The following is a 23979-nucleotide window of genomic DNA, read 5'->3' as shown; positions in this document are numbered from 1 at the left end:
GAGGCTTATCTCCAGACATCAAAATAAAACTGGAGTGAAAGTGTCTTCAAATCCAGATCACACTTTCAGGTGGGGTGTATACTTGGTATGTTATTTACAAAGAAAATATTTTATCTTTTTTTCCTTGTAGTCTATGAAACAATGTTTGCTAAAAGAGAAGATTGGCAAGGATTAGAAAGAAGTGAGCTCCTTAAGTACTTCAATGACTGTGGTCATTTCCCAACGCACCAGCAAATTGATGAGGTTTGGGACCTGGTCCATAGAGGTAGTTTCTCATTTCTTTTTTTGCTTTCTCCTTTCTTTCCTCCATATTTTCCTCCTTTGTTCTTTCCTTCCGTCTCTTACTTTCATTAAACTTGTCTTATAAGTCCCTTTTTTTCAAATTTTCAAAACCTGATTTTAATATATATGAAAGAAGAGATTAAAAGAACAGGTTAAAAGAAGTTAAAATGGTAAAATTATTTTTAGAGAGGTAGAAGAGATTCTTTAGCTTTTTAAGCTTTTAATGTAGTTTTGATACAATATAAGTTATGTCAGGATATATTTTAAACCACCATGTATTTTAAATACTGATGCTAAAATGATTTCTGCTGAATAGATTTGTTACCAAAGAACATAGTCAAGTTTAAATGTTTAAACATTATAAATTATTTCAATACAATAGATTTTCACAGTTAGAAAATCATTTCTGAACAGTCAATAAGTGAAAGGATAATATTGTTTTTGTTTGGGAATATTTAATAAGTTAAATGGGCAACATTTCTCCCTTGTCTAAAGATTAGTAATGGAGTGGAAATTGTCACCAAGGTATGGGAAATCTCAATGAATTTTCCTTAACTCCTTAAGATTCTTCTCAGCATTTCTTTCTATGTCCACACTAATGCCATGGCTGGCTGCCATGTTTAGAGATGAGGAATGATGTATCCGTAATTTAATTGAGAGGAAAAGATAAACAAGCAAAACAAAATATTTCAGGATTTTTTTTTTAATAGAAGTGAAGGGCCCACATACCAGTAGGAAGGTATGATTAATGTCAGAGTGACAAGGTTGAAGCTTCATTATAGGTTGAAGTTCTCTTCCTTTGTTAGTTCTTAGTGTAATTATCTAATTCTTTACCTATGTATGAACTTTGCTTTGCCACTGCTGAATCCCTAGTACCTAGAAAAGTTTTCTAGACTCTTGGTAAATATTTGTTCACAGTCTGGAGAAGCATCCAGTTCACTTTGGATGTTTAAGCAAATTTTTCCTGATGACAAAAACATTAAATATTTATTATAGAAAATTTGGGAATATAGAAATATATAAAATTACTAACAAATAGCAATTAACATTTGATGTTCATCATTCCCAGTTTTTTTCTATGCATATAACATTTTTATGAAAATTGGAATTTTCTAAATATTTGAAAATCTACTTTTTTGCTTAACAATACTCATTAATTTCCAAGCCATAAGTATCTTTTACAACATTATTTATGATAGAGTAATAACCTATCATAAGGGTATTCTGTATTTACTGTTGTACATTTAAATTCTTACCATTTTTCTTTATAATAAATAATAATAAAATTTAAAAAATTGAATGCAGCAAAATAAAATCAATTAGGGATTTCAGAAACTTATACTGGTTAGTGTTGGTAATTTAAAATATGTTTTTCTTCAAATTAACAGTTTCATAGTGATATTTTCCTTCACTGATTATTTTGAAGTATGTCATAAAGGCTTAGGTTTAGAGCATGGATTAGTATTAGCTTGCCTGGATTTATTTCCTGGCTTCAGCACTTACTAGCTGTATGTCTTTGGACAAGTTATTTATCTCGGCTATGCCTTACTTTATATATATGTAAAAGGAAGATAATACTGTCTAAGTCATTGGGCTGTAATGAGATTAAAATGAAATAATTAATGTCAAACATGTGGCCCATTATAAGTGCTCAATAAATGTTTGCTATTATTATTCTTAAATAATTCTTAAGTATACTTAAATAATTATGAAAAATAATTTTCATAATTTTTATTTTGAAAATGTTAAAACGTTGAACCTAATTGTTGAATGATGTATTTCTATAGAGATTTTTGTATTGAATGTTATCCACTGGTTTCCACCCGTATCATCTCTTGCTTATCATAATGACCTGTGTGCTAGAGAAGATGATATGCTCATTTATGTTCATTTTACAAATGAGAGAACTGAGACTTAGAGACCTTTTTAAGCTCATTAGGAGAGCAGAAACTATCCCTGGTCTCTTCAAGTCAAGTTCAATGCTCTTTCCATTTACTATGTGGAGTAAAATTTAAAAGTTCAGTGTTACAAGAGCATAATTAGATAGATGGTTAAAATATTCTTGACAGCAAGTACTGCCTTTTATTGATCTTTCACAGACTAGATAATGCCTTGCAATATAGTAGGTTTTCTGTAAATTATTTACTCGATTAAATTTCTTATTAAAACTAGAATTTTCAAAAGAACAGTTAGTGTAAAACATACTGTTTTTATTATAATGCCTAAAATTGGGAAGCTTTCCTTTATAGAAAGAAGCCACTCTAACATAATTTAAAATATATGTCCAATTATGCTGCTACATCCAGTTCAAAAATTCTAGTGGTTTATAAGAAGCTTTAATTTAAAATGGAGATATTCTAAAATAATGGAAAGAAAACAGAAAATTTATGGGAAATGGAGCTAAATTAATGTTTTTTGCTTGCTTCTGCTAAGAGAATCTGATTTTATGCATTTTGGATTGTCAGTCATCTTCATTCATACTGACTTATTTGATTGTGGATAATAGCTCCAGATGTGCAACCTACACATTTTTTCATCCAGTAGAATATTTCACCTAACCCATATGTACTTAATTAAACTGATTAACTTCGTCAGTGTATGACACCAAGTAGGTCAAAGTTCCAAAACTGTCTGTATGTGTTCAGGTATTTTTAGCTTTTTTTTTTTTCCCATTTTTTTTCCTTATCACTATGGTAACAAAAAATTGTGACTGAGGATGTGATTTTTGTCTGAAAATCTTCCTTTGGGATAATGAAGCCCCTTCAGACTGCATGTAGAGGCTGATCTTAAAAGCTGAAGACTATGCAAACATGAGAACCTTTACTTGATATTCATTTACATCTCAACAAATGAAACTAATAACAATAGGATGGCATATCTCAAAGGAAAGAAAATCATAATTTGGTTCTATATTATCTATGCTCATATCTAACTAATTTTTAGAAGTTTGAACTTTGAAGGTTTTCCAGTGTTTTCTCAACACATAAATAGAACTTTTAGTTTGTTTTCTGCAATTGAAATGAACTCAACAATGAAGACAAGACCACTTTCACTGTGGAGCCCTAGACAAAAATGTTAAAACCTGAAATACACTCTGCATCTGAAGAAACAATGGTCTGAGATAGGATATGGATTATTTCAGCCTCCCTGACTAGTTGGTGGCAAACTGTAACTGTATCCTGGGCCTCCTGCTCCTCAGGGCACAGCTTTGCCCACCACAAGCAGACAACACTGGATTTTCTGTTATTTTCTCAAGATATGGCTTTATGTTATTAAATGGGGAGCATATAATGAGGTTCCCCTAAAATTGTTTTCATATGAACAAGCTCTCTAATGATAAGATTTTGATTATGCATAGAAGGGATTAAAGAGGATTAAAAAAGATAGTATTCTAAAGCATAAGAAATTCTAATGATAAAAGAATGCAAGGAGATTGGTTCAAGATGGCAGAGTAGAAGGACATGCTCTCACTCCCTCTTTCAAAAACACCGGAATCACAACTAACTGCTGAACAACCATCGACAGGAAAACACTGGAACTCACCAAAACAGATACCCCACATGCAAAGACAAAGGAGAAGCTGCAATGAGAAGGTAGGAGGGGTGCTATCACAATAAAATCAAATCCCATAACTGCTGGGTGGTTAACTCACAAACTGGAGAACACTTATACCACAGAAGCCCACCCACTGGAGTGAAGGTTCTGAGCCACACATCAGGCTTCCCAATCTGGGAGTCGGGCAACAGGAGGAAGAATTCCTAGAGAATCAGACTTTGAAGGCTAGCAGGATTGGATTGCAGGACTTCGGCAGGGCTGGGGGAAACAGAAACTCCACTCTTGGAGGGCACCCACAAAGTAGAGTGTGCATCGGGAGCCAGGGGAAGGAGCAGTGACCCCATAGGAGACTGAACCATACCTATCTGCTAGTGTTGGAGGGTCTCCTGCAGAGGCGGGGGGCAGCTGTGGCTCACCAAGGGACAAGGACACTGGCAGCAGAAGTTCTGGGAAGTACTCCTTTGCATGAGCCCTCCCAAAGTCTGCCATTAGACCAACCAAAGAGCCTGGCTCCAGTGTTGGGTTGCCTCAGGCCAAACAACCAACAGGGAGGGAACCCAGCCCCACCCATCAGCAGACAAGTGGATTAAAGTTTTACTGAGCTCTGCCCACCGGAGCAACACCCAGCTCTACCCACCACCAGTCCCTCCCATCAGGAAACTTCCACAGCCTCTTAGTTAGCCTCATCCACCAGAGGGCAGACAGCAGAAGCAAGAAGAACTACAATCCTGCAGCCTGTGGAACAAAAACCACATTCACAGAAAGATAGACAAGATGAAAAGGCAGAGGGCTATGTACCACATGAAGGAACAACATAAAACCCCAGAGAAAGAACTAAATGAAGTGGAGATAGGCAACATTCCAGAAAAAGAATTCAGAATAATGATACTGAAGATTATCCTGGACCTCGGAAAAAGAGTGGAGGCAAAGATCGAGAAGATGCAAGAAATGTTTAACAAAGATCTAGAAGAATTAAAGAACAAATAAAAAGAAATGAACAATAAAATAACTGAAATGAAAACTACACTAGAAGGAATCAATAGCAGAATAACTGAGGCAGAAGAACGGATAAGTGACCTGGAAGACAGAATGGTGGAATTCACTGCTGCGGAACGGAATAAAGAAAAAAAATGAAAAGAAATGAAGACAGCCTAAGAGACCTCTGGGACAACATTAAACACAACAACATTCACATTATAGGGGTCCCAGAAGGAGAAGAGAGAGAGAAAGGACCAAAGAAAATATTTGAAGAGATTATAGTCAAAACTTCCCTAACATGGGAAAGGAAATAGCCACCCATGTCCAGGAAGCGCAGAGAGTCCCATACAGGATAAACCCTCAGAGAAACACGTCGAGACACATAGAAATCAAATTGGAAAAAATTAAACACAAAGAAAAATTATTGAAAGCAGCAGGGGAGAAACGACAAATAACATACAAGGGAACTCCCATAAGGTTAACAGCTGATTTCTCAGCAGAAACTCTACAAGCCAGAAGGGAGTGGCATGATATACTTAAAGTGATGAAAGGGAAGAACCTGCAACCAAGATTACTCTACATGGCAAGGAGCTCGTTCAGATTCGATGGAGAAATCAAAAGCTTTACAGACAAGCAAAAGCTAAGAGAATTCACCACCAAACCAGCTCTACAACAATTGCTAAAGGAACTTCTCTAAGTGGGAAACACAAGAGAAGAAAAGGACCTAAAAAACAAACCCAAAACAATCAAGAAAATGGTAAATGGAACATACATATCTATAATTACCTTAAACATGAATGGATTAAATGCTCCAACCAAAAGACACAGCCTTGCTGAATGGATACAAAAACAAGACCCATATATATATATGCTGTCTACAAGAGACCCACTTTAGACCTAGGGACACATACAGACTGAAAGTGAGGGAATGGAAAAAGATATTCCATGCAAACAGAAATCAAAAGACAGCTGGAGTAGCAATACTCATATCAGATAAAATAGACTTTAAAATAAAGAACGTTACAAGAGACAAGGAAGGACACTACGTAATGATCAAAGGATCAATCCAAGAAGAATATATAATAATTATAAATATATATGCACCCAACATAGTAGCACATCAATACATAAGGCACCTGCTAACAGCTCTAAAAGAGGAAATTGACAGTAACACAGTAATAGTGGGGGACTTAACACCTCACTTACATCAATGGACAGACCATCCAAACAGTAAATTCATAAGGAAACAGAAGCTTTAAATGACACAGTAGACCAGATAGATTTAATTGATATTTATAGGACATTCCATCCAAAAACAGCAGATTACACTTTCTTCTCAAGTGTGCATGGAACATTCTCCAGGATAGATCACATCTTGGGTCACAAATCAAGCCTTGGTAAATTTAAGAAAATTGAAATCATATGAAGTATCTTTTCTGACCACAACGCTATGAGATTAGAAATGCATTACAGGGAAAAAAACGTAAAAAACACAAACACATGGAGGCTAAACAATACGTTACTAAATAACCAAGAGATCACTGAAGAAATCAAAGAGGAAATCAAAAAATACCTAGAGACAAATGACAATGAAAACACAGCAATCCAAAACCTATGGAATGCAGCAAAAACAGTTCTAAGAGGGAAGTTTATAGCTATACAAGCCTACATCAAGAAACAAGAAAAATCTCAAACAATCTAACGTTACACCTGAAGGAACTAGAGAAAGAAGAACAAACAAAACCCAAGATTAGCAGAAGGAAAGAAATCATAAAGATCAGAGCAGAAATAAATGAAATAGAGACCAAAAAAAAAATAGCAAAGATCAATAAAACTAGAAGCTGGTTCTTTGAGAAGATAAACAAAATTGATAAACCATTAGCCAGACTCATCAAGAAAAAGAGGGAGAGGACTCAAATCAATAAAATTAGAAATGAAAAAGGAGAAGTTACAACAGACACCGCAGAAATACAAAGCATCCTAAGAAACTAGTACAAGCAAATCTATGCCAATAAAATGGACAACTTGGAAGAAATGGACAAATTCTTAGAAAGATATAACCTTCCAAGACTGAACCAGGAAAAACAGAAAATATGAACAGACCAATCACAAGTAATGAAATTGAAACTGTGATTAAAAATCTTCCAACAAACAAAAGTCCAGGACCAGATGGCTTCACAGGTGAATTCTATCAAACATTTAGAGAAGAGCCAACACTCATCCTTCTCAAACTCTTCCAAAAAATTGCAGAGGAAGGAACACTCCTAAACTCATTCTATGAGGCCACCATCACCCTGATACCAAAACTAGACAAAGATACTAACAAAAAAGAAAATTACAGACCAGTATCACTGATGAATATAGATGCAAAAATCCTCAACAAAATACTAGCAAACAGAATCCAACAACACATTAAAAGGATCATACACCACGATCAAGTGGGATTTATCCCAGAGATGCAAGGAATCTTCAATATACGCAAACCAATCAGTGTGATACACCATATTAAGAAATTGAAGAATAAAAACCATATGATCATCTTAATTGATGTAGAAAAAGCTTTTGACAAAATTCAACACCCATTTATGATAAAAACTCTCCAAAAGGTGCACATAGAGGGAACCTACTTCAACATAATAAAGGCCATATATGACAAACCCACAGCAAACATCATTCTCAATGGTGAAAAACTGAAAGCATTTCCTCTAAGATCAGGAACAAGACAAGGATGTCCACTCTCACCACTATTATTCAACATAGTTTTGGAAGTCCTAGCCATGGCAATCAGAGAAGAAAAAGAAATGAAAGCAATACAAGTTGGAAAAGAAGAAGTAAAACTGTCACTGTTTGCAGATGACATGATACTATACATAGAGAATCCTAAAGATGCCACCAGAAAACTACTAGAGCTAATTAATGAATTTGGTAAAGTTGCAGGATACAAAATTAATGCACAGAAATCTCTTACATTCCTATACACTAATGATGAAAAATCTGAAAAAGAAATTAAGGAGACACTCCCATTTACCATTGCAACAAAAAGAATAAAATACCTAGGAATAAACCTACCTAAGGAGACAAAAGACCTGTATGCAGAAATCTATAAGACACTGATGAAAGATATTAAAGATGATACCAACAGATGGAGAGGTATACCATGTTCTTGGATTGGAAGAATCAATATTGTGAAAACGATTCTACTATCCAAAGCAATCTACAGATTCAGTGCAATCCCTATCAAATTGCCAATGGCATTTTTTACAGAACTAGAACAAAAAATCTTAAAATTTGTATGGAGACACAAAAGACCCTGAATAGCCAAAGCAGTCTTGAGGGAAAAAAACGGAGCCGGAGGAATCAGACTCCTTGACTTTAGACTATACTACAAAGCGACAGTAATCAAGACAATATGGTACTGGCACAAAAACAGAAATATAGATCAATGGAACAGGATAGAAAGCCCAGAGATAAACCCACACACCTATGGTCAACTAACGAAGGAGGCAAATATACAGTGGAGAAAACACAGTCTCTTCAATAAGTGGTGCTGGGAAAACTGGACAGCTACATGTAAAAGAATGAAATTAGGACACTCCCTAACACCATACACAACAATAAACTCAAAATGGATTAGAGACCTAAATTAAGACCGGATGCTATAAAACTCTTACAGGAAAACATAGGAAGAACACTCTTTGATATAAATCACAACAAGATCTTTTTTGATCCACCTCCTAGAGTAATGGAAATAAAAACAAAAATAAACAAATGGGACCTAATGAAACTTAAAAGCTTTTGCACAGCAAAGGAAACCATAAACAAGACGAAAAGACAACCCTCAGAATGGGAGAAAATATTTGCAAATGAATCATCGGACAAAGGATTAATCTCCAAATTATATCAACAGCTCATGCAGCTTAATATTAAAAAAACAAGAAGCCCAATCCAAAAATGGGCAGAAGCCCTAAATAGACATTTCTCCAAAGAAGACATACAGATGGCCAAGGAGCACATGAAAAGGTGCTCAACATCACTCTTTATTAGAGAAATGCAAATCAAAACTACAATGAGGTATCACCTCACACCAGTTAGAATGGGCATCATCAGAAAATCTACAAACAACAAATGCTGGAGAGGGTGTGGAGAAAAGGGAACCCTCTTGCACTATTGGTGGGAATGTAAATTGATACAGGCACTATGGAGAACAGTATGGAGGTTCCTTAAAGAACTAAAAATAGAATTACCATATGACCCAGCAATCCCACTACTGGACATATACCCTGAGAAAACCATAATTCAAAAAGAGACATGTACCACAATATTCATTGCAGCACTGTTTACAATAGCCAGGACATGGAAGCAACCTAAATGCCCATCAAGATGAATGGATAAAGAAGTTTTGGTACATAGTTTTGGTACATATATACAATGGAATATTACTGAGCCATAAAAAAGAATGAAATTGTGTCAATTGTAGATACGTGGATGCATCTAGAGACTGTCATACAGAGTGAAGTAAGTCGGAAAGAGAAAAACAAATACCGTATATTAACGCATATATGTGGAATGTAGAAAATGGTACAGATGAACTGGTTTGCAGAGCAGAAATTGAGACACAGACGTAGAGAAAAAACGTATGGACACCAAGGGGGGAAACAGCGGGAAGTGGGGATGTTGGTGTGATGAATTGGGAGATTGGGATTGACATGTATACAGTGATGTGTATAAAATGGATGACTAATAAGAAAATAAATAAATAAATAAACATTAAAAAAAATAACGCAGAATTATCAGAGGTAACATGTTACAAAAGCCTTATTTTAAATTACTTCTAAAAAAGAAAGGACTTCCCTGGTGGCACAGACATTAAGAATCCGCCTGCCAATGCATGGGACATGGGTTCTATCCCTGGTCCGGGAAGATGCCACCTGCCACGGAGCAACTAAGCCCGTGCACCACAACTACTCAGCCTTAGCTCTAGAGCCTGTGAGCCACAACTACTGAGCCCCTGCTCTCCACAGCTAGAGAAAGCCTGTGTGCAGCAATAAGACCCAACATAGCCAAAAATAAATAAATAATAAAAAATAAAATAAAAAATAAATTTAACACATTCTTATAAATCATTTTGAAAATGCATACTAAAAGCAAAGATGAAATGAAAAATACGGACAGTTTTATGATTCAGAATGACTAGAGGTCAACTGCAGCAGGTAGCCAGGTCTTTTAAAGATCTCTTAGTGCCACCATAACCATTTGGGGAAAGTGTCTGGCAATCTGTCTTCTTTTTTTTTTTTTACATAATAAAAATGTGATCACACTATGTATTTATGTTGCTGGTACAAATCTCAATCCTTGAACTCACTGTTTCTCTATAAGGCGTTAATTTTTATTTCTAACCTCCATCCATCACGCTTTAATTTCAGTCAGTTTGGCTTTTCATTGTCTTTTTATGAGGTTGTGGCCAGATAATGATGGAGGGCTATGTAACATGTGGTGCATCCTGTCCCACTGATCTGGAATATCTGCTCGTTTATCTCTTATCAAGTGTGTTATGTATACTGTTAACGCAAATGGGTGTTGATTTTTTCTTACCTCTTCAAATCAATTTAGCTTCCTTTGATGGCTTGTTATGTGGAGAAAATGATTCTCATTTTAGACATATTGATATTGGTCAGATCTTCAGATCCTTGTCATGATCCAGTTCAGTAGCGCTCATGACGTATAGGTCTACATTTATTCACTAGAGGAGGACAAAATGCTCAAAAATGTGGAGGTGGCTAAATGAGTATAATTCCTAGCACAAAATCTACTTATCAGAAATGAAGCAATAAAGATGATTTAGGCATGTGGTCAATATTAGGAAAGTCTGGCACCCATGCTGATGACTGAACAACAGGAATAGTCTTTCTACTATCATCTCCACTTCACCAATGAGTCCAATGAATTGTACTGCCATGAAGTTTTTTAGCAGGATTTAAGTATTTTGTTATGCAACACTGGATAGCTTGAGAAGTGTTTGATGTTTGTCCCACCTGCTCTGAGGGTTACTGCTAAGGTCCCGTGAATCTACAGACTCTTTCTGTGCATTACAAAGATATAAAGGTTTTGTCAGTGGTGTAGTGTAACCCTGTGTAACAGGATGCCACTTTTTTTCCCCTGGTATTTTAACCGATATTCTCTAATGCTTTCAGCCGTGTGAAAGGTACAAGCACTTTCTCTTCTCTGATGGATAATTTCTGGTATAAGTCATAAAGAGAAAGGCAATGCATTAGAGCATATTATATGGATGTCTTCTTTGGTTGAGACAATCCAGAATCTTTTTTGATAAAATTATTGTTGCAAATATATTCAACAAATATCTTCTAAGCACTTAATATGTGCTATGAAATGTAATGTGGTTCAGAGGTTTCAGAGTCTCCATAACTGGAGGGACATGCACATATATAACCAGATAAATACAATGTTGTAAATGCTTATACATTCACACATGTATCAGGTGCTAAGATGATACTGATATTAATTATGTCTTAAGTTTGGAAATCAGGGAAAGTTATAGAGTGTATTTAAGACTTAGTCAATCGTTGTAGGATGAGTTAACTAGATAAAAAAAAGACAAAGGTTTAACGCATAAGGGATTGTGTGCAAAGCAAATTAAAATTTACAGGGTTGCTGGTAACACTGAATAGAGGAGACGTGTCTGCTGGGTGGGTACCTGGAGAGGGCACGTTGTTACTAAAACTGCTGACTAAAAGATGCCAGATCATTCACTGAGATCTAGTTGATAGGGGTTGCTTTTCCCTATAGGATTCTTCTTGTTTTAAGTCCCTTATTCACCTGTCATCTGCCTATTGAAAATGGATGTTTCCAAATGCACAATGCAAATTAGATTTTGGATATAAATCAGTTTGTGACAGTAGGAGCTATTTAAACACTTTTCCCTAGAGCTTGAATACCCCTGAATAAACTAGAGACCAAACCCTAGGGGCAAAGAGCAACCCTGAAAGGTCTGACTCTCCTCACCTTGCTTCAGCTACCTAATCCAAGCAGCTGCTCCTAAAATTCTGCCTGCTTTCTCCTCTAACACTTTTAAAAGATAGTTCTTGACATTTTGTCTCATCTTACATTATTTAACACTGTTAATGCCTTTTTTCACCCTATCCATGGCTGTGCAAAGCCTGTGAAAGCCTATGCTAATGATATGCCCTGGGAATGGTCATTGCCTGTGGAAGACTTTCCCCTTTCCCTTCTTTTCTATCCTACAGTCACGTGAGTTGTTACTCCGATTACTAGGTTACCCTAATTAGCCATTCTGGGTTTCTTTAAAACTTTGAGTCTTTTATTATTTGGGTTGAAATATTTGTACCATTGTTATATAAGCTGCACAGAGAATCTGATTAAATTGTGTAATATTACTTAACACCAGCTATTCTTCTAAAGCCTGTCTGTTTTCTTTAAGTAGAAAATAACCATCTGTAAGAAACAGCAGGAACAGCAGGGGTTTGAGAGTGGTGTAACTTCAGTAAAGGTATAATTACTTTCATAAGTCTGTTAGAGAGCAAGGCTTTAGGCTTCTTTTGTTAGATCACTGTTTATTAAGATTATACACTCAGTATTCCTAACATGTGGAGGTCCACTAGCAAGTCTTTGTTTTATGTGATTGAATTACTATAAGATGAGGAATATAAACTCCTTGGTGAGAACAACTTTGCTCTGGAAGTCTCTGATAAATGAAAGAAATGTTAATATAAAATATTTCATCAGAAATTCTTACGAAATGCAAAATTTTATGATACGGTATAATTATTCCAATGTCATAAACACTGCATTAAAGAGCTTTATTTCTTCTGACATTTCACTTGATCCAGAGTCCTGTTAATTCCCACAGTGAAGTGAAAATGTCCAAAAGGCTTAAAGTAGTTCTCAGACCTTTACGGTCAAATAAGTTTTACAGTTCTCAATTCACTTCTAAGTCACCTTTAGGAATGAACATTTTCTAGCATTCCTGAATCAAGCTTTTTAAAGGAATTATGCTCTGCTCAATAAGGCACCATGACACTTCTATGCTGTGAAGTCTATCATGCTGATCTAAGTTATAAGTGGTATTGAAATGAATGCTTGTGATTCAGATTCATAAAAACAAGCCTCTTGCAGGATGCTGCCAGTTTGGCAGCATAGAAGCCAGAAGTTAATGCTAAAGGATTGTTTCCTTAAAGATTATCTCTTCAGGTACAAGCCCATGAGAGTTTCATTTTGGTATTTCTGTTTCCAAAATTTAAAACTCTGTGACTGTTACCACACTGAAGTCAACAGAAGTGTTTTTTAAAAATCAGAGTCATGTTGGCCTGTTGTGCAAGGAGATGTTTATAGAGTAAGCTTCTTTTAGAGCATAGTTTCTTAGGAATCTTAATGTAAATATCTCATTTTCCTACCATAAAGATGTTGGGTTTCTATTCTTTAGAAGGATTTCTGCCAGTGATTCTTTATCTACTAATGCTTATATATATTTTTTAGCATGATGAGGGACTAGACATCTTTTTAGCTGATGTTTAGTGGTTTGGATATAGAGGACTTGATTTTCATATACATCCTTAAATGCACTTATAATCCTTTGAGGTAAAAATAGGAACACCCATGTAAGCACGTTAGTATAGCATGTGCATTATAGTTAGTAACTCCCAGCAGTACTAATAACTGCCTATAAGAAAGGCAGATATCATAACCTTCTCTTTCTTTTTATTTTTTTATGGAGTTTAATTCATAGTACCAACCAGAGAAGACACAAAATTGAGCCTACACCTACAATTTATTGTGCATATTTTCTAGCACTGAGATTTACATTGAATATTAAACAATCACTTAAACTAGGGTCTCTTAGCCAAGGTCTCATAACATATTCATGTATTTAAATAAGTTGTAAAGTGAATTCCAAATCTTTGGATTCTAAGAAAGTTAATGTACCCGGACTTTTAAAGTAAGAAATAAATTTGAATGGATTAAAAGATAATTCCTATAACGTAACTTTCACTTGCTGGTATTCCAAAGACTTTGTCGAGGAGAGAGAAGATGGAACCATCGCTAGAGCGCTGGAACACCATGGCAGTGCGGTCTCTGTGCCTGTGCCATGTGGTGAGCCTCACCCTTGGGCTGTTGGAGCCAGAAAGAGAATGAGGACCCCTGTTTTGCATTAATGCCCCCTATGAGCTAAATAGTTTCTAGCAGGTAAATCTTAATCTGCTTAATCTGCCCTTGGAAAAACAATTCTAATTATTGTACAGAATAAGGAGTAGGACTGCTTTTCAGGGATGAGATGATTGCTAGTATAACTACTGCATACCTCTTGCTGACTCCATGCCTTCGTATTTTCTGTGGATACCTAAAACCAATCATTGTTTGGAACACTCCTAATACTATGTTCTTCATGGTGTTTTGGTTACAGTGAAAGGCAAAGAGGTCTATTACCAACTACCATATTCTAAATGGTTAGTCTGCAGATGATAACTAGCTCCTTAACATAAAATTTACAGGATGTAGCATTTGGAGTACCTTAAGGAATTTTTATTTTTCTATTTACTTCCAGCTGTTTTGTGTTCTCAGTCTTCTGAAGGTGCTTGCCGATAACAGTTTTCGCTGCATCTCGAGCTCTCATTTTCTAGAGTCTTCATTTCTAATGATTGTATTCCGAAAGCGACTTAATTATAATACTTCCTAGGTTGTAACTAGATTTTTTTCATTACCAGTAATATCTTTCATCTTTCTTTTCAGCCTATTACCCTCCGATCCCCTCCTCATATTTTTTTGGCTCTTCTCCCCTTTCAATAAATCTGCAACCCCATGGGGACATTCAATCCATTAACTTTACTATATTTACAGTATTCATAACCCCTGAGATTTTTTACCTTTCTCCTTACTCAGCTTAGATTCATTCCGTGGTACCCCTGCATACATTTTTAACCTCCTCACCCTCCTCAGACTTATTTTCCAACAGGCTGACTCTGATAAAACCAACTTTCTGCCTAGTTCATGTAGATAAACCTGACATGGCTGGAGAAAAATCATAACTAGGCTGATTTATTTCACTTTCAATTTCTGATCACAAATGTCAAGTGGACCCTCACAATAGCCAGGCAATTTTATTCCACTTTTCAAGTTAATTCAGTCTCTTCCTCTCCCCAATTAATATTCCACATGATCTTGGCCCTCCTCAAACTAAATATCTCATCTTCCTCCTTTCTGTTGATGACCTTATCTCTAATAAAACTGATATGGCAGACACAATTAGAAAAGATTATTTTATCTTCCTACCTCCCAATCTATCAACCTTTCAGCATCTTCAGCCTCAGAACCTGCTTTTCTTCCTCCTGCAATGGATGAACTTTCCCTGTTCATCCCTTCTTGACCACAGTCTCCTGTTGTCTCTGACTTACTCAAGGATTTTATTACTGTCTTTACTTTCTTTACTCCAGATTATTTCCTGTCTCACCTCTATTATTTGCTTCTGCTCTCCTGGACTGTATCTCAGGAGCATACAGACGTGCCGAGAAATTTGCCATCTTACAAACACCCTCCCTAGATGTCACATAATCTATTGTTCTTCTTCAATTATCATTCCATTTCTTTTCTCTCCTATAAGAAACTCCTCAAAATACGGAGTCTATTTGCCATGTCTACTTCCTTCTTTGCCTCCTATACCATTCTTTTTAAGACATATTGTCAAGTACTTCAGATGTATAAAAAGAATCAGTGAAATATATAATAAACACCACTCAAATAGTGGGCTAATGCTGCATGTATCAACATGGATAAATATTTGTAAAAAGAATTATGAGAAAAGAAAAAGTTTCAAAGGGACACATAATTTATGTAAAACTTGTAGGTATTCAAAATGATATTTTATATTGTTTGAGAGCACATATATATGCAGTAAAAGCATAAAAACATGAATGGTAAAGGAAGACAGCAAATTCAGAATAATGACTACTTCTCTTTTTCTTTCCCACCAAAGAAGAAACAGCTTTATAAGGAGTCTGGGCATGTCAGGGAACCTGTCAGTTACAGAGAAGAGAGGCTAACATTGGTACAGAGCAAGAATCTAGCATTTGAAAAGCCAAATGTGAAACTAAAACCTCCATCTTAATAATCTCACAGTCAGAAATGCTGCCGAATTTAGCCCAGATGAAACTTCTCTGGAAGCTGCTGGTGAAATAATGAGATTTTTGCATAAAGGGAGAGCTCTCCAGCACAGCTAAGTCTGAGCTCCATATAAGGTTATGGGTCTGGAGTGAAAGAAATCGAGAAAAAGGTAAGGGGGATGATACACTGCTTCTACCAGATGTCAAATTTCCAACTAAATCTGGGTCTGTTTCTGGATATTCATTTCTATTTCTTTTACCTCTTAGTATATGCCTACACTAGCACCCCAATTGGTATAGCTTTGTAGTGAGCCATACCTGTCAGGAGAAGTTCTACCACTTTTTTTTTTTTTTTTGCTTTGGAACTTCTTGAATTTTTTCCCTATTTCTAAATGTGGGAATGGGGACTTACCTGGTGGCACAGTGGTTAAGAATCTGCCTGCCAATGCAGGGGACACGGGTTTGAGCCCTGATCCGGGAAGATCCCACATGCCACCGAGCAACTAAGCCCGTGCACCACAACTACTGAGTCTGCTCTCTAGAGCCCATGAGCCACAACTACTGAGCCCACGTGCCACAACTACTGAAGCCCTCGTGCCTACAGCCCGTGCTCTGCAACAAGAGAAGCCACCGCAATGAGAAGCCCCCGCACTGCAACAAAGAGTTAGCCCCTGCTCACCGCAACTAGAGAAAGCCCGTGCACAGAAACGAAGACCCAGTGCAGCCAAAAATTAAATTAATTAATTAATTAAAAAAAAAAAAGAATCTGCCTACCAATGCAGGGGACACGTGTTCAATCCCAGGTCCAGGAAAATCCCACATGCCACGGAACAACTAGCCTGTGCGCCACAACTACTGAGCCTGCCCTCTAGAGCCCATGAGCCACAGCTACTGAAGCCCACATGCCTAGAGCCTGTGCTCTGCACAAAGAGAAGCCATAGCAATGAGAAATCCATGCAACACAATGAAGAGTAGCCCTGCTCGCCGCAACTAGAGAAAGCCCACGCATAACAACGAAGACCTAATGCAGCCAAAAATAAATAAATTTATAAAAAAAAAAAAATGTGGGAATGAATCTTTTTCATTGCATTAAAAATGCAGTTAATATTGAGATAATTTATAGAGAATTGACTTCTTTTTGATATTAAATCCTTCTCTTCAATAGGTTGTCTTTATATTTTATATATTCTGTAAAAATTATAAAATTATGTAGTTTTACATCATATACTTTGTATTTACATATTTTATGTTTTTCAGTGGTTTTCTTAATTTTTCTCCCTAAAGATCTTATAAATTTTTGTTAGAATTATTTCCTTTTTTAAATTTTATTTTATGTTGTTGTAGTAAGAACACTTTCCATGAGATTTGTTCTACTAACAAATTTTTAAGTGCACAATACAGTACTGTTGAATATAGGTACAAAATACTACAGCAGATCTTTAGAGTTTAGTCATCTTGCTTTAATAGGCTTATTTTGAAGTACTTTCTTTAGTCTTGTAATGTTTCTTATGGCAGATGCTGGGTACACAGTGCTCATTTTCTTCCTTTATTTCTTTTTTACATGTCTGAAATACTTAAAAATAAAATTTAAAAGTTCTCCAGTTCCTTCCTATCACATGTAGAATAAACTTCAAACACCCAAGAAGTGAGACATTTTCTACCTTTCTAACCCCAGGTCCTATCACTCTCCCTCTTGCTTACTCTACTTCAGTCAGGCTGATGCCTTCTACTTTTTTGAATACATGAAATTTTTGCACTTGCTACTTCTTCTATTTAGAATTTTCTTTCCTCATGGATCACTTTGCAAGAGTTTGACTCACATCTCCGCTCAAACATCATTTGCTCAGAATGGCCTTTCCTGGTTTTCCTCTCTGAAACATCCCACTCTCCTCCCTCTGTCCTCTGCCCTCTATCCTCTTCCATCTCTTTAATATTTAGTTTTCTTCATTCCACTTATCACTAACTGATATTTTATTACACACATATTTGTTTGTTCATGGTCTGTCTCCTCCAACTGCCTGTTGATTTCAACATGGCAGGGTTCTTATCTTTCTTGTTCACTGCAATGATCCAGTTCATAGGATAGAACCTTGTATACAGAAAAGAGGGTAGATATGGTATCACCAGCCACAGAAGAATGAAGGACATATGCCAGTACTAAGGTGAGAGACATGAAAAGAAAATCTTCCCTACTTTCCTCTAAAATAAGTGGAGTAGAAAAAAAAAAAAAAAGGTAGCATATGCCCATATAGTCCTAGAGATGATAAAAAGTAGATGATTTAGTTGCCCTATATCTTGTCTTGGGGCCATGAAGGAAAGTTACCCTTCAGAAAAAATCTGCTCCTCTTAGAACTTTCCAAAACTCTTCTCCAGGCAAATTGGTGGAGATTCTGTAATAATATTCAGGTTACAATTTCTTATTCATGAGTAGTCTGTATCAGGCATATTCAAATAGTTTTCTGCACTGATCTGGTGAACTTAGGACACGTGTGCATAGCCAGCCAAGTGTGAGTCACCCAACAAAAGGGAAAGTTAGGAGGGGATTAAATCTGATTACGATTCAAATGCATGAGGTGATAAAGGAGCTGGACCTACTACTACCAGGCAAATCTACTCTCTTATGTAGCCAACAATGAAGCTTCAGCGACCAGTTATGTTAATCAGACACCTGCTATAAACAATATATTCATAGGAAAGTTAATAAACAATACCAGGCCAGTGTCTGTTATGAGTCAGCAGAAATGGAGTGTTTAATCAGAACAAATGTTTAATATTAAAAAGAGGCATTACTCTTATTGTTAAAATAAAAATAAGACAGAATGATAACTAGTATGCAGTCTCCTCTGCAGGGCCTGGTTCTGTTAGTGCTGCATATAATGAATTTTAAAAACTGGTAGCTGCCAGCTTACATTCAAGAAATTATTATTTGTAATAGTTTCTGAAGACAAATGCATTGAAATTAAAAATACAGATTTATTTCACCAATAAATCTAGTGTCTTTGTCAGCTTGGACTGTGATAACAAAATACAATATACTGGGTGTTTAAGCAACAGATATTTATTCCTCACAATTCTAGAGGCTGGGAAGCCAAAGATAAAAGTGCTGGTAGATTTGGTTCTCAGTGACGGCCACCTTCTCACTGTATCCTCATCTGGTGAGAGTAAGCTCTCATGTCAATTTCTTTTCAAATAAGAACACTAATTCCATCATGGGAACTCCACTTTCATGACATCATCTCAGCCTAATTACCTCCCAAAGGCCCCACTTCCTAATACTATAACATTGGGGGTTAGGGGTTCACCATAGGAAATTTGGGGGAGACACAAACAACAGAGAAATGCATATTTTATATAAAGCAACACATCTACAGGTTCATAAATGTTAGAAACTTCATGTCCTTTCTTCTTCCTATTCTGGGGAAAGGACTCAACTATCAAATCTGCTTTGGTTGGTGCTTAGTTTAGTGCTGCCTACTTGATGGGAGTGATAATCATGATCTATTTATAGTAAACTGATCTGCTGATTCCCTTCACAGTTTGGTATCACTATTATACTTCAGTTCTTACTGAGATCATAATTCCAGGAGTCAGATAGGAAAGTACTTTGGCATATAACTAGAATTCCCCTCACGGTACTCATCTGTAGATGTCCTATAACTTAACATGTGTAATTACTTTTATGAGAGGTTATAAAAAATAATAGAATTGATTATTTGTAAATTTTTATAATAAATAATTTCCTTAAAATAGAATATAACATTTAGCAATAAGCAAAATGTGTAGGAAATAACAAAAAGTATGCCAGAATGATTATTTTATTGTTCTGGATGTTAATCTTTCATATTCAGTTTACATATTTAAAATATTGCCATAAGATTTTTTCTTTCATGGGATTTCCTAATTCCAATGTTTACAAACATGTTCAATTGACAAAAGCAATATCAAATTGTTAAAGTTCTATTTAGAGCATTTTGTCATTATACTATTATTTATTTATTTATAAATTAAACATGGATTAGTCTCACGATTACACAGAGAAGTAGCTTTCATTCTGTGTAGATTAAATTTTCACTTCTGTAATTAAGCAGGCTGCAAAGCATTTGAGGAAGAGGCATTTTTTCATATTTTATAGCTTTGAACTTTTTCACACTAAAAAAACTCTTTTTGATGATGTAAATAATGTAGTATCATTGTAAAATTTAAATTTTCTTCTATGCTTTTCTTGCTTATATATGCATATGAAAGTACATGTTTATGATTATTGGTTTTTTACAGACTAGAATCATATTATATACGTTTCTTGAAATCTTTTTTCACTTAGCAATATATCATGAGAACCCTCTAACTCTTTTTCATGCCTTGATAATATTCCACAATACATATACACTCCAGTTTATTTAGTCATTTTCCTATTGATTAGAACTTACTTTGTTTATAGTTTGGGACCATTACAAACATCTTTTTGTATTGGTGCTTTTATTTCTATGGGATAGATTTCCAAGAATGAGATTATTAAATCAAACGTTATACATTTAAAAAATTTTCATTGAGATTTACAGGATGATTTTCAAAAAGGCTGTGATAATTCAAATTCCCCCCCCCACCCCCCCGCAGCAAAGTTTGAGTGTATCCTTTTTATCTGAATTGCCAGTTTGGTGAGTGAGGAATGATTTAAACTTACCTTACATTTCTCTCTCTGTGACATTTAGCTGCTCTTCATACATTTGTGCTCTCCTCTGATTTGCCTATTTATATCTTTTGCCCATTTTGGTTATTTCTCTTTATGTTGTTGGTTTTAATGTGCTTTCTACAATATTCTATATAGTAATCTTTCACTTATCATATGTTTTACAATCATTTTCCAGTCATTTAATTGTAAACTATGTTTATATGGTGTTTTGTAACAAAAAATTTGTTTCTATCAATGTATATCTTTATACCATTGGTTTTACTTTTTTGATTGAAAAGATTTTTCATAAAATAAATAAGCTACAAGGATATATTTTACAGCACAGGGAATATAGCAAATATTTTATAATAACCTTAAATGGAGTATAATCTGTAAAATTTTGAATCACTATATTGTACAACTGAAACTGATATAATATTGCACATCAACTATAATCCAATAAAAAAAGTTTTTTCAAATTCTCAGTTACACAGAGCCTACTAAAATGTTCTTCTAAAATTATTGTTATATTTTCTTATCTTTAATACACCTGGAGTTTATATCTGGTTATGACATGAGTCCAGCTTTCTTCGAAATGGATTTCTGCTTGTATCAACAACATTTACTAAGTTAATTATCTTTTGACCACTGAATGAAAATACCTCTCTGTATATTATATTCCCATAATGCTTAGATCTAATTAAAGGCCCTTTATTCTGTTGTATTCATTCATGTGTCTATTATTTTAAAGTTTTTCTTAGGAGTGGCTGCTTGATTCAATCTTTTGCCAAATCAGCATTTATTGATCGCTTGTTTTTTTCTGTTTTAATATGTTTTTCTTGAAGTATAGTTGATTTATAATGTTAATTTCAGATGTATGACATAGTGGTTCAATATTTTTATAGATTATACTCTATTTAAAGTTATCATAAAATAGTGGTTATATTCCCTATGCTGTACATTATACCCTGTATTTTATTTATTTTATATCTAGTAGTTTGTACCTCTTAATCCCCTTCTCCTATGTAACCCTTCCACCACCCCTCTCCTCAGTAGTAACCACTACTTTGTTCTTGGTATCTATGAATCGTTTTTGCTTTTTAAAATTCATTTGTTTGTTTTATTTTTTGGATTCTACATATAAGTGAAAAAATACAGTATTTGTCTTTCTGTGTCTGACTTACTTTGCTAAGCATAATCTCTCCAGGTCCATCCATGTTGTTAAAAATGGCAAAATTTCATTCTTTTTTATGGCTGAGTAATATTTCATTGTATATATATATATATATATATATATATGCCACATCTTCTTTATCCATTCATCTGTTGATGGACACTTAGGTGGTTTCCATATCTTGGCTATCGTAAATAATGCTGCAGTGAATGTTGGGGCACATGCATCTTTTCGAATTAGTGTTTTTGTTTTCTTCAGATATATATACCAAGGAGTGGAAATATTGGATCATATGGTAGTTCTATTTTTAGTTTTCTGAACAACCTCCCTACTGTTTTCCACAGTGGCTGCACCAATTTACATTCCCACCCACAGTGTACAAGAGTTCCTCTTTCTCCACATCCTTGCCAACATTTGTTATTTGTGGTCTTTTTGAAAAGAGCCATTCTGACAGGTGTGAGGTGATAACCTCCTTGTGATTTTGATTTAAATTTCCCTGATAACAGTGATGTTGAGCATCTTTTCATGTGCCTGTCGGCCAACAGTATGGCTTCTTTGGAAAAATGTCTATTTAAATAAGTCTTCTGCTCATTTTTTTCTTTATTTGGATTTTTGATATGTAATTGTATGATGTCTTTATATATTTTGTATATTAACCCCTTATCAGAATATCATATGCAAATATCTTCTCCCATTTAGTAGGTTGTCCTTTTAGTGTTGTTGATGCAAAAGCTTTTCAGTTTAATTAGGTTCCATTTGTTTATTTTTGCTTTTGTTTACCTTGCCGGAGGAGATAGATACAAAAAAGTTATTGCTAAGACTTAGTCAAAGAGTGCATTGTCTATGTTTCCTTCTAGGAATTTTATGGTTTCCAGTCTTATATTCAGGTCTTTAATCCATTTTGAGTTTATTTTTGTATATGGTGTAAGAAGGTAGTCCACTTTTATTCTTTGGCATGTATCTGTCCAGTTTTTCCAATACCATATATTGAAGAAACTATCTTCCCCATTGTATATTCTTGCCTCCTTTTTGTAGATTAATTGACCATATTAGTGTAGGATTTATTTCTGGGCTCTATTCTTTTCCATTGATATATGTGTCTGTTTTTGTGCCAGTACCATACTTTTTTGATTGCTTAGCTTTTCATGATAGTCTCAAGTCAGGGAATAGGATAACTCCAGCTTTATTCCTTTTTTCTCAAGATTGCTTTGGCTAATTGAGATCTTTTGTGGTTCCATACAAATTTTAGGATTATTTGTTCTAGTTCTGTGCAAAATGACATGGGTATTTTGATAGGGATTGCATTGAATCTGTACATTGCTTTAGGTAGTAGGGCCATTTTAACAATACTAGTTTTTTCTAGTCCACGAACACAGGATATTCTTCCATTTATTTCTGTCATCTTCAATTTCCTTCATTAGTGTCTTGTAGTTTTCAGAATATTAGTCTTTCACCTCCTTAGTTAAGTTTATTCCTAAGTATTTTATTCCTTTTTTTGGCAATATCTTTTTTTTAGATTGAAGTATAGTTGATTACAATGTTATATAAGTTACAGGCATACAATATAGTAATTCACACTTTTTAAAGGTTATACTGCATTTATAGTTATTGTAAAATATTGGCTATATTCCCTGTGTTGTATAGTATATCCTTGTAGTTTCTTTTATACATAATAGTTTGTACCTCTTAATCTGCTACCTGTTTATTGCCTCTCCCCCTTCCCTTGACTACTGGTAACCACTAGTTTGTTTTCTATATCTGTGAGTCTGCTGCTTTTTTGTTGTATTCACTAGTTTGTTGTATTTTTTTAGATTCCCTGTATAAGTGATATATACAGTATTTGTCTTTCTCTGTCTGACTTATTTCACTTCACATAATACCCTCCAAGTTCATCCATGTTGTTGCAAATGGTAAAATTTCATTCTTTTTTATAGCTGAGTAGTATTCCATTATGTGTGTGTGTGTCTGTCTGTCTGTGTGTCTGTGTCTGTATATGTGTATAAAATACATTTTGTGTATATCTATTATATCTTGGCAATTGTAAATAATGCTGCTATGAACATTGGGGTCCATGAATCTTTTCAAATTAGTGTTTTTTATTTTTTTCAGATTTATACCAAGGAGTGGAATTGCTGGATCTTATGTTAGTTCTATTTTTAGTTTTTTGAGGAACCTCCATACTGTTTTCCACA

The 23979-nt window shown here is 35.1% G+C and overlaps 1 protein-coding gene across 1 annotated transcript in view; it reads left to right on the top strand.

Annotated features, from left to right (window-relative positions):
• Window positions 1-23979, top strand: part of IQCM (IQ motif containing M) — a 352356-nt gene that overhangs the window by 160963 nt on the left and 167414 nt on the right. Inside the window, 1 exon segment of the mRNA XM_028168309.2 lies at window positions 131-265. Coding sequence (XP_028024110.2) covers window positions 131-265 — 135 coding nt within the window.

The sequence above is a fragment of the Balaenoptera acutorostrata genome, chromosome 5 (assembly GCF_949987535.1).
Source record: "Balaenoptera acutorostrata chromosome 5, mBalAcu1.1, whole genome shotgun sequence".
Taxonomy (NCBI): Eukaryota; Metazoa; Chordata; class Mammalia; order Artiodactyla; family Balaenopteridae; genus Balaenoptera; species Balaenoptera acutorostrata.
The sequence above is the reverse complement of the archived record's forward strand: the minus strand, read 5'-3'. Positions and strand labels throughout refer to the sequence as shown.